At 51.7% G+C, this 11,236-nt stretch overlaps 1 protein-coding gene across 1 annotated transcript; it reads right to left on the reverse strand.

The window, feature by feature from the left end:
• Nucleotides 1–2,652: 2,652 nt before the first annotated feature.
• GNPNAT1 (glucosamine-phosphate N-acetyltransferase 1) lies at nt 2,653–10,968 on the reverse strand. Its single transcript, XM_071559334.1, has 6 exons — nt 10,919–10,968; nt 7,972–8,158; nt 6,657–6,719; nt 5,397–5,524; nt 4,694–4,755; nt 2,653–4,452 (listed from the first exon to the last, which is right to left on the reverse strand). The coding sequence occupies exons 2-6, from the start codon at nt 8,141–8,143 to the stop codon at nt 4,305–4,307; spliced, it is 573 nt and encodes a 190-aa protein (XP_071415435.1). The 5' UTR covers nt 8,144–8,158; nt 10,919–10,968; the 3' UTR covers nt 2,653–4,304.
• Nucleotides 10,969–11,236: the final 268 nt, after the last annotated feature.

The following is an 11,236-nucleotide window of genomic DNA, read 5'->3' on the forward strand; positions in this document are numbered from 1 at the left end:
TGTGTTTGGGAAATCTGAGCTTGCAACTGGACTGTGTTTATGTGGAGCAGGTGGGCTCAAGCTTTGGGGATCAGGGCACATCCAGCTGTCCCCTTGCACTTGGAGATGGCTGGGTGGGCTGGGAATGGCCTCTGTCACCTCAGAGGGGACAGCCTGTGCTGGGGGATTCCCTGAGGATCTGTGGATCTGAAGGCAGGAGTGAAACAGTGCAGACTGTGGGTGTCTCTTTTTCCCTGACTTGCAGCTCCTGGGAAGGCCTCCTGAGGGTGGTCCCTCTGGAGCACATGGAGCTTTTGGCCTCTGTCAGGGGAGTTAAACCTGGTTTGAAAATCCATGCCTGGATTAGAGCTCCTCTGGAACAGATGTGGGTGAGGATTGAGGAGGAAGTACCTGCGGTGAGTCAGGGCTGTTCAGCTGAGCCAGGACACAGGGTGAGGCTGTCCAGCCCAATATGCTCTGCTCCCATGTGATGGGAGGGCCCTGGAGTGCTGAACCAGTGTTCAGCAGCACTTTGCTGTCCCTGCTCCTGTCCCCTGCCACCTCCAGCAGCGATGGAGCAGCCTAAATCCTTCATGGAAAAAAAATCCAAAATGAAAAGCGTGATGCTGGAGTTGGGAAATCTTCAGCTGGCAAAAAGGAAGTGACTTCTCTCCTGTGTCAGTGTTCAGCCTCAGGCCCAGAGTGCAGAGCTGGTTTTGCAGTTGCAGAGGGTTTGTTTTGTTCTATGAAGTGACTCTTCATAAAGGAATTCTTCTGGAGCTGTTGGGAAATGCGATCCCGGCTGTTCCTCCACGCGGCTCCCACATGGCTGCAGAGCTCAGACACTGCCAGCCACGAGCTGCTGGGGAGAGGGGTGGGAACCTCCCATCCCTTTCTATTTTGGGTCCCGGGGGAAGGGGAGGGCTGAACAGATGGAAGGCGCTGATTCATCTCAGTGGGCTGCTCCATGTGCAGCCCGGGCTGCTGTCCCAGGGGTCCTGGGAGACTGTCACTACTTCATGACTAAGGATTTGCCACCAATCCAGGCTTTTTCATACTGTTACCACATCCTGATGCTTTTTGCAGTCATTCTGATCCGTCTGCCTGTCACATCCACAGGGATTCAGAGATTAATTTTCCTCATATCTATTATTAAGCCCTTTATTTAAAGCTTCCTGATGTCTGTCTCCTGTAGCTGAACTGCCAGTAGGTGTTTCAGTGTTTGCTTTTCAGGGTTGAACTAAAGGTGGGAATTAGCAGGAGGGTCCTTCACTGTGGATTTAAAAGAGTGGCAGATGGTGAATTATCTTTTATTTCACTTTCTTCAGGTTCAGACACAAAACTACAGCAGCCAAATCTTTGGGGAGCCACAGCTCTGTGTTAAGGTGCTAAAGTTCCCTTTTTTCCAGTTTAGGGGAAGCAGAGGGAAGGAGCTGGAGATCTTCCTCAGGGATGGAGAGCTATTAACCAAAACATTAAATCCCAGGGAGAAGGGAACATGAACCCTCTGGAGAAACGGGGACTTGTTAGGGTTGATTTCTGACAGAAAAAGTGTTCCAGGCCAGGTTGGACAGGGCTTGGAGCAGCCTGGGATAGTGGGAGGTGTCCCTGCCCATGGCAGAGGGTGGGATGGGATGATCTTCAAGGTCCTTTCCAACCCAAACCATTCTGGGGATGTCAGATACAGAAAGCAATTTTCTCAATATATTTTTCAATATATATGTATAGGTGTGTGTGTGCATATAATATATATATATATATGTAAAATACATATATATATGTGGATATATATAAAAATAAAGGTATCCAAATGCCTCTGTGTTCCTAGGAAGAGCTTCCCAGTGGGAAGACAAACATATACACACACACAAATATATATATATGATTTGGTGTTTGCCTTAAGGAAGTCAGGATCGATTTTCTATACATGTATCATGTATATATGACATAAATTAATGTGGCTTCTGCAGTTTAGGAAGGTGGACAATACATTTTCATACCTCCTGTTGCTGTTAAATGCTGTAATTTGGCCTTTTCCCTGTCCTGGGACAGTTTCACACACACACACACCTGTGACTGGTGGTGTTCCAAGGGCACACCTGACCCCGCGGTGGCCCCTCTGAGTCCCCAGCCCGGGCAGTCTCAGCTCTCCAGCTGCTGTTTCCAGAGGGGTGGGAATGTCACCTCTGGGACAGAACAAAGAGCTGTTCAGAGCCGCAGGGCCGCTGCTGAGGCTTTTGTGCTGCAGCCACAAAACGGAGCTTTCAACCCAATTCATTTGTTTTACAATGATCTGAGCCGGGGCCACAAGCACCTGCTCCTCACTCCTACTAATCTTCTCATTAACTCTTAATGAGGGCCTGGAGCTATTTAGATGGTGTAGATATCATGGAATTCAACTAATCCACTTTAAATTAGTGCAAGTTCAGAATTAATTAAAAATGTGAAAGGCAAGAAAATCCACCTCAGTCACTCGGGCCAGCAGAAAGCAGGAGCTGTTTTACACAGTTAGTTCAGAGTCAGGGCTTAAATCCTGCAGATCTTTGTCAGTGGAACGACTGGGAAGAGTCCTGGAGAGAAATCCAGGTGGAGTTTCAGGTGTTCTTCTCAATCCAGGGCAAGGGGAACAGGTCCACACTGGGAGGACTGTCACACTATGAAAAAGAGTCCAGAGACAGTTGGCAGTTTTTGTTTATTCAGCTTAAACAAAGATATCTTTTAAAAAAATAATCAATAAATAAACCAGACATCACCAAGGAGACACTGTATCGAGTGGAGAACCCTCAGGAACATCAAGCAGAGCCCCCAGCACGGTGTAGAGCTGCTCTCCACAGCACAATGGGGGACACTGTGTAGGCCCACGGACAACACGGGCTGTTCCGTACGAGCCCCGGGGATTTATAATGCCCTATTCATGGATGTGGGATTTGTCACTCTCCACACACAACACCACTGTTGAAACCAGGGCTTTGTACATTATTTGCTTGCCACTGCTGGCAAAAGTGCTAAAATCATTTGTCCCATCTTAGAGCAAGAGGGAAGCTCCAAAGCAGCAGGAGCCCTTGGGAGGGAATGCTGGGGGGATAAATCCGTACCGGCAAAAGCAGAGCCCGCCCGGGCCCAGGAGGTTCCAGGGCTGCAGGACTTGGCCAGGTGTGTTCACAGAATCACACAATGATTTGGGTTCAAAGGGGCCTTAAAGCAGGGACACCTCCCACCAGCCCAGGCTGCTCCAAGCCCCACCCAGCCCTGGCCTTGGACACTCCCAGGGATGGGGCAGCCACAGCTTCTCTGGGCACCTGTGCCAGGGCCTGCCCACCCTCCGCCAAGGATTCCTTCCCAATGTCCCATCTAACCCTGCCCTCTCAGTGGGAAGCCATTCCCCCTTGTCCTGTCATTCCAGGCCCTTCTCCAAAGTCCCTCTCCAGCTCTCTTGGAGCCCCTTTAGGCACTGGAAGGTGCTCTAAGGGGTCCCTGGAGCCTTCCCTTCTCCTGGGCTGAACAACCCCAGCTTTCACAGGTGAAGCTGGATCTGCCAATCCCCTTTCCACTGATTATGAGCCAGAGCCCCACTGCAGATGGGGTATATTCCATCAGGCATTCCAGCTTCCCAGTTACCTCTGCCCTGTCACAAACCACATTTGGGTTTTCTGTGTCAGAAAACAGTTAATTATCCTGAAAACCAAGTTATCAGCTAAAGTGCAGGAGCCCTGCAGTGAGAAGCACAACATCCATCCCTAGGCTGGGAATCCAACACAGCCAGAAGGATTCTCCCCTACCTGCACAAATCCAGCCTTGGAAAACAGTGCCTATAAAACTTCCAACAGCACTTCCATGAGGTGTCATGGAAAGAACAGAACAAAGGCCTGTTCTGTGTCAGTAATTCTGCATAAGAGAAGCCTCATCCCTTCCCAAGCTTTGCCATCCTTTCCTTTCCACAGCACAGCCAGCAGGACAATCCCACGGGCTTGTCCTTTGGCTACCGAGAAAAGAAGCACAAACCTTTAGAAAAATACAATGCAAGAAAAAATTTGAGATAAAAATATATACCTTTGGTTAAAAACCATCCCTTTAACGAGTCCTTTGTAACTCAGAACAGAAAATCTTCACCTCAACAGTAGTAAAAATTAGTTCTAAGTTTCTTGCCTAACCCAGAGGACCCTTCTAAAACCTCCTAAATTTGGTTTTTTCTCAGGATTTACGCATTTGATGTTCATTATTTATAGGGATCATTATATTTCCAGCAATAAACTATATAAATTTTCCACAAAGAGAATATTTGTAGCACAAGCTCCTCCACCAACAGTCTCTGCCACCCCAAGTCCTTAATTAAAGAACCGTTGAAACATGTAGTTCTCTTCAGATACCAAATAGCCAAACTTCTTGTAGAAATCCACATTTTTGGGCAGACATTCCAACGTGATTTTGTAACAGTTCAGTCTCTTACTTAGCAAGGTGAGGGTGGATATTAATCTGGGAAAGACAGAAAAACAACAGTTAAATGCTGGGTCAGGGGACATTTAATTAGTTAAATTATGAGAGTGAAAACACTGAGGTCTGACAGCACTTTCTGCATTTTCCAGTGGATCGTTTCATTCCCAGCTGGCTGAATTCTTCCCAGGTGCCTGGCAGGGTGGATCCACCCTGCAGGAAGCTCTGAGTGCTTGGTGCCCACCTGCTGCCAAAGGGAAAAGGTGGGAAAGAAAATACTCACAGTTTTCCAAGCTGCTTCCCCCTGCACTCCCCGCTGACCACCACGTCTTCTATCCTTCCTCTCTGTGGGAACACAGGCAAGGGTTAGGCTTGGAATTCCCTTCCCAGGTCCCTGCAGGAGCCCCGGTCCCTCTGCTGCCTTTCCCTGCCTCAGGATCTCCAGCTCCCAGTTTTCAGTCTGGCTGGAATTCCCCTCAGGGAGATCCTCAGCCACTGCTCCATCAGAACCACCTCTGACCTGTGCAGGAACTCACTTTTCTTTGGAAGGGAGAACAGGACAGACCTCCAGTTGTAGTTTTTCCTTAGGAGAGGACAAAGTTTCCCTTTACTGAGCACCCAAGGGTGGCAGATATTTTTAAAATGCAGAAAATGCTTGATACTTTAAAGTATATATATTTAAAATATTTACATTTTCGAGGTTGGAAAAGCCTTGTAAGATCATTGAGCACAACCATCCCCAGCACTGCCAAGGCCAACACTGAGCCATGTCCCCAAGTGCCACATCCACATGGCTTTTAGATCCCTCCAGGAATGGGGACTCCACCAGCTGTGCCAGGGCTGGAAAACCCTTTCCATGAGGAATTTTTTCCTAATATCCAACCTAAACCATCCCTGGCACAACTTGAGGCCATCACCACACCATTAAGACAACGTGCCCAGAGTCAGGGCCAGGATCTTTTCCTCCCTTCAGTGAGAGGATTTACCTTGGCACAGGAGTGAGTGAATTTGTGTTCTATAACCAGCGTTGCTGTGGCAACGATCTGTCCCAGGTTTGTGTCTTCCACGACGGTAACGTAGTAATCCCCTGACCTCTTCATGTGCTCAAAGGTTTCTGTGGGAGCACAGAGTGGAACAGTCAGTTTAGTCTCAGATTAAACTCCAGGGAAGTCTCACACTTGCAGCAGATTCTGACTGCACATTACTGTGGAATCACAAGGAAGATGCTCCCAAGACTCCAAAATCAGAAAGCCCAGCAGTCAAACTAACCCGGGAAAGAGAAGAAATTCAAACCATTTCCTTCTCCTCAGCTGTCCAGAGATCCTTCCTTCCCCACTGTCTCTGCAGATGGGCACTAACAGAATCCCAGACTGGTCTGGATTGGAAGGGACATTAAAGATCATCCAGTGCCACCCCCTGTCATGGGCACCTCCCACTATCCCAAGTTGCTCCAAGCCCTGTCCAACCTGGCCTGGGACATTCCCAGGGATGGGGCAGCCACAGCTTCTCTGGGCACCTGTGCCAGGGCCTGCCCACCATCAAGGGGAAGAATTTCTTCATGGAGAGGGTTGTCCAGCCCTGGCACAGCTGCCCAGGGCAGGGGTGGAGTCCCCATCCCTGGAGGGATGTAAAAGATGTGTAGATGTGGCACGTAGGGACACAAGTCAGTGGTGGGTCTGGCCTAGATCCTGGGAGTCCCTGCATCCCTGGGGGGCTTCCCCAGGGCCTGCCCAGCCAAGGAGTGGGATTTAAAAGGGACATAAAGTGGGTTCCAAGAGAGCTGGAAAGGGACTTTGGACAAGGGGAAATGGCTTCCCACTGCCAGAACACAGTGTTAGATGGGATAATGGGAAGGAATTCCTGGCTGGGAGGGTGGGCAGGCTCTGGCACAGGTTGCCCAGAGAAGCTGTGGCTGCCCCATCCCTGGGAGTGTCCCAGGCCAGGTTGGACAGGGCTTGGAGCAACCCAAATTCAGCCCAAATAATCCATCCTACCTTCTGACAGGTATCTAAAGCGTGGTCTCAAAATCAGGTTCACAGTTTAGTCCCACCCAAGCAGCCCTCAGGGGTAACTGCAACTGATCCAATGCTGAGTGCCAAAGGCTGCCTGAGGGGAGCTGAGCTCATCCCTCCCTCTGGCATCAGGCAGGTGGGAGCCTCACACCCAGGCAGCTCTGCTGTCAGCATCAGCATCCCCTGGTTCCCAAAAACCTCCATGGAAATGCCAGGCAATAATGATACACTCACTGATAAACTGCTCCGGGCTCGCAACTCCAGTTTCTGTCAGCTGACCCAGAACCTTAAAAAAGCCTGTTGGAAAAGAGGAGGAAACAATCAACCCTCAGTGAGGGACAGACACACACAATTAGCTCTAAATAGCATGGAACAACCTGATACTGCTGTTTGGAGAGTTACAATCCCCACCAAACTCCGCCCTGGGCAATGCTGAAGGATCAGAGCAAACTGCAGCCTGAGTGCAGAAGGTGCAAAAAAAAGACAAGCCTGAAATTCTGTGATATTCAGATGTCCAAACCAAATCCAATCTTTTTATCCAAATTACAGAACTGAAGGAGAACTTCTGCATCAAGATGCTGGTTCACGTTGCTTTGGTATTAAAGAGAACAGAAAGAACAATTGTGCTCCCTCTTTATAGAGGTGCAGGGAAGAGGAAGTTGTGGATTATTTGGAATATTTGACTTGCAGATTAAAACAGTGAAACTCATTTCCAGGTTCACCCAACACAGCACCAGTTGCTGCCAAGTGTTCAAATTCAGAAAGGTAGTCATGGCCCCAAACCTGCCAGAGCTCCAGAAGCATCTGGACAAGGCTCTGAAGGCACATGGTGGGAATGCTGGGGTGTCTGTGCAGGGCCAGGAGCTGGACTGGATGATCCTTGTGGATGATCCTTGTGGATGCCTCCCAGCTCAGGATGTCCTATGATTCCATGGAATTGCTTACTCATAAAATAACCCAAACCAGGAAGAACAAGCAATCCCAATCTACTGAGAGCTTATAAAATCCTAGAATGGATTGGGTTGGAAAAGACCTCCGAGATCATCAAGTCCAACCCTTGGGCCAACTCCAGTCCCTTTACCAGATCATGGCACTCAGTGCCACGGCCAAGCTCAGCTGAAAAACCTCCAGGGATGGGGAATCCACCCCCTCTCTGGGCAGCCCATTCCAATCCCTGAGCACTCTCTCTGCAAAGAATTTGTTTCTGCTCTCCAACTTCAATTTCCCCTGGCAGAGCTTGAGCCCATCGTGCCCCCTTGTCCTATTGCTGAGTGCCTGGGAGAAGAGACCAACCCCCACCTGGCCAGAACTTCCCTTCAGGCAGTTCCAGACAGTGCTGAGGTCACCTCTGAGCCTCCTCTTCTCCAGGCTAAACACCCCCAGCTCCCTCAGCCTCTCCCCACAGCACTTGTGCTCCAGTCCCTTCTCCAGCCTCATTGCTCTTCTCTGGCCCCGCTCCAGCCCCTCAATCTCTTTCCTCAACTGAGGGGCCTATGCACAAATACACATTATGGATTCAGCCCCCAGTGATGACTAAACAGGATTCTACCTCGATTTAGATCAGCTGTGCAAAGTGGTCTCAGAACCAGCCCATCCCCTGGATCCAGTGGAGAAATAGCAGGAGAAAACGTCGTGGTGTTCTCGCTCCAGTCAAGTTCATGCAGAATCCTTGGATCAAACATGGGCGTGTCATCCGGCATCACGGTGCCCACCGGCATCATGGCTGCGACGGGGACCTGCAACAGAACGGGGAAGGTGCTTTGGGTTCCTTCCACCTCCAAATAAGCTGTTTCCTGGGGTTGTGGCACAGCCTGGGATGTTCCTCAGGGATGAAAGGACAGGTGAATAACCTGCTGTTCACTTTATGTGCAAGGGAAGCTCCTCAACCTTCACCCAACGAGGCCGGTGGGTAAACAAAGAGCACACGGACCCCACGCACGTCATCGGGTCAGTCGCGGCGCTTTGGTGTTTATCTTGGCAAAACACCAGATAGGACACTGGGTGGGATATTTAACCTCTGCAGCCCTCTGAGGGGAAGGCATCACTCCCAACACCTCCCAACATTCTCTTTACAGACCATTTGCATTCCTGTTCCATTTAAAACCTGCAGTTGGAATAATGGACTTTTCCCAAACAGTCCCATCGCACAAATATTTACTCTCTGGGGCACATCCCAGAGCTGAGAGCGCAGGTGATGCCACAGGTACAGCCCCACCTGCCTCTCCCAGGCTGTCCTGTTTGCTCCCCGTGTTTGCAGAGCCTGGGGCTGTCCCAGCTGCCAGCACAGCCCTGCTGGGTCCAGGAACAGGGAACACAAACTGCCAGGGTGGTGGTGACACCTGTCAGTGATTAAACAGACTTGGGAAGGGGCTTTATTCACAGCAAGAGGAAGCAGGAGGATGTATTCTCCTTACTGCATTCAAAGCCAGGTTGGACAGAGCTTGGAGCAACCTGGGATAGTGGAAGGTGTCCCTGCCCTTGGCAGGGAGTGGAATGAGATGAGCTTTAAGATCCCTTCCAACCCAAACCAGTCTGGGATTCCATGACACAGGAAAATAATTCTTACTTGGTCACCTGTGGAATACCTGATTGGGGTCAGAGCTCATGGGAACTTCCCTGAGACCAATTTCTTTATACATCCTCAAATTTCCTCAGCTGCACCATAAATGCTACAGCAGCCACACACCAGTGGACAGGCCAATCAACAACAGGGACAAAAATGTATTTACAATGTAAATACATCAGGACAAATCAACATCAGGAAGAAAAATGCATTTGGGATGAGACCTTTTACACCAAGACACCTCACAGCCCTGTTAAGCTGCCCAGAGAAGGCACAGAGGGTGTTACTTATCAAACATAACTGCAACTCATGAGCCTCCAAAGTGGCAGTGGAAACCCAAGAGAAAAAAATAAAAAAGCTTCTTAAAATAAAAAAGCAACACAAAATCTCTTCTTTATGCCCTGTTGGTACACACCAGCCTTTAAGTCCCTGCTCTTGTCTTAGTTTTGCATATAAAAGTAAATTTTAAAAAAAGCTGTTACAGCAACTAAACAGCAACACAAATTCTCATTTCCACAATGAAACAGTGGGAAAGATGAAGGGCAAAGAAAAACATTTCCATAGATCTGTCTGTTCCTGGAGCTCAAATATTCCAACACTGCTGTTCCTCTGTTCCCTTACAAAGCCTTCCCAGCATTCCCAAGTGTCCATACCAACATCCAAACAGTGCCCTGCACAGAACAAAACCAACCTCATGAATTCCAGCTCAGGGTTACAGCACACCAAGCTCGGGCAGCAGCAGAAAAGCACACGGAAGAAATAAAATTTGTGATGCTTATGGAGCAATTAGTGACAAACTAAGAGTTATGTTCCAAACTACTTCCAGCACAGCTGGAGCAGGACGAAGTTTAAAGCTTCACAACTTTCCTGGAGGCAGGAACGTGACTTACATCAATGCCAGTTAAAAATTAAATAAAGGATTAATGCATGGGGAGGAAGAAGAGCTCTGGCCTTTGGGTTGTCCTGGTGCACAGCTGAAGTCTCCCTCAGTGTCCCCTGTCCCCACACGCCCCCTCAGTGTCCCCTGTCCCCCAACGGCCCCTCAGTGTCCCCTCAATGTCCCCTGTCCCCACACGCCCCCTCAGTGTCCCCCTGTCCCCACACGGCCCCTCAATGTCCCCTGTCCCCACACGGCCCCTCAATATCCCCTGTCCCCCCACGGCCCCCCAGTGTCCCCTGTCCCCACACAGCCCCTCAGTGTCCCTTGTCCCCCCACGGCCCCTCAGTGTCCCCTGTCCCCACACGGCCCCTCTCCGTCTGTCCCCTCACGGCCCCCCAGTGTCCCCTGTCCCCTCACGGCCCCCCAGTGTCCCCTGTCCCCCCACAGCCCCTCAGTGTCCCCTGTCCCCCTGTCCCCCCACAGCCCCTCAGTGTCCCCTCAGTGTCCCCTGTCCCCACACAGCCCCTCAGTGTCCCCTCAGTGTCCCCTCTCCGCCTGTCCCCACACAGCCCCTCAGTGTCCCCTCAGTGTCCCCTGTCCCCACATGGGCTCTCAGTGTCCCCTTTCCCCCTGTCCCCCCACGGCCCCTCAGTGTCCCCTGTCCTCCCACGGCCCCTCAGTGTCCCCTCTCCCCCTGCCCCACACAGCCCCTCAGTGTCCCCTGTCCCCCCACAACCCCTCAGTGTCCCCTGTCCCCCTGTCCCCACACAGCCCCTCAGTGTCCCCTCAGTGTCCCCTCTCCGCCCGTCCACACAGCCCCTCAGTGTCCCCTCAGTGTCCCCTGTCCCCTCACAGCCCCTCAGTGTCCCCTCAGTGTCCCCTCTCCGCCTGTCCCCCCACAGCCCCTCAGTGTCCCCTCAGTGTCCCCTGTCCCCCTGTCCCCACACAGCCCCTCAGTGTCCCCTCAGTGTCTCCTGTCCCCCTGTCCCCCCCCAGCCCCTCAGTGTCCCCTCAGTGTCCCCTCAGTGTCCCCTCTCCCCCCACCGCACTCACCGCGCGCTCCGGACGCGCCGCACGCGCCGCACGGACGTGGCAGGAGGAGGGGGCGTGGCCCCGCCTGGGCCCGGCGCGCGCGCGTGCCCGCCCTCCGGCGCTCGCAGCCAATCGCCGCCGACCGTGGCTGAACTCCGACCAATCGGCTCCCCCCAACCACGCCCACCCAGCGCGCGGCGCCGGCCGCGAGACCTTCCGGCTGCCCCTGGCCCGTGACGTCACACCGTCTGGCCACGCCCCCGCCCTCGGGCAGGCCACGCCCCTCCCGCCCTGAGGGCTGGGCCAAGATGGCGGGCGCGGGTTAGGGGTGATACATTT

Source organism: Pithys albifrons, chromosome 6 (genome assembly GCF_047495875.1).
Source record: "Pithys albifrons albifrons isolate INPA30051 chromosome 6, PitAlb_v1, whole genome shotgun sequence".
Classification (NCBI taxonomy): domain Eukaryota; kingdom Metazoa; phylum Chordata; class Aves; order Passeriformes; family Thamnophilidae; genus Pithys; species Pithys albifrons.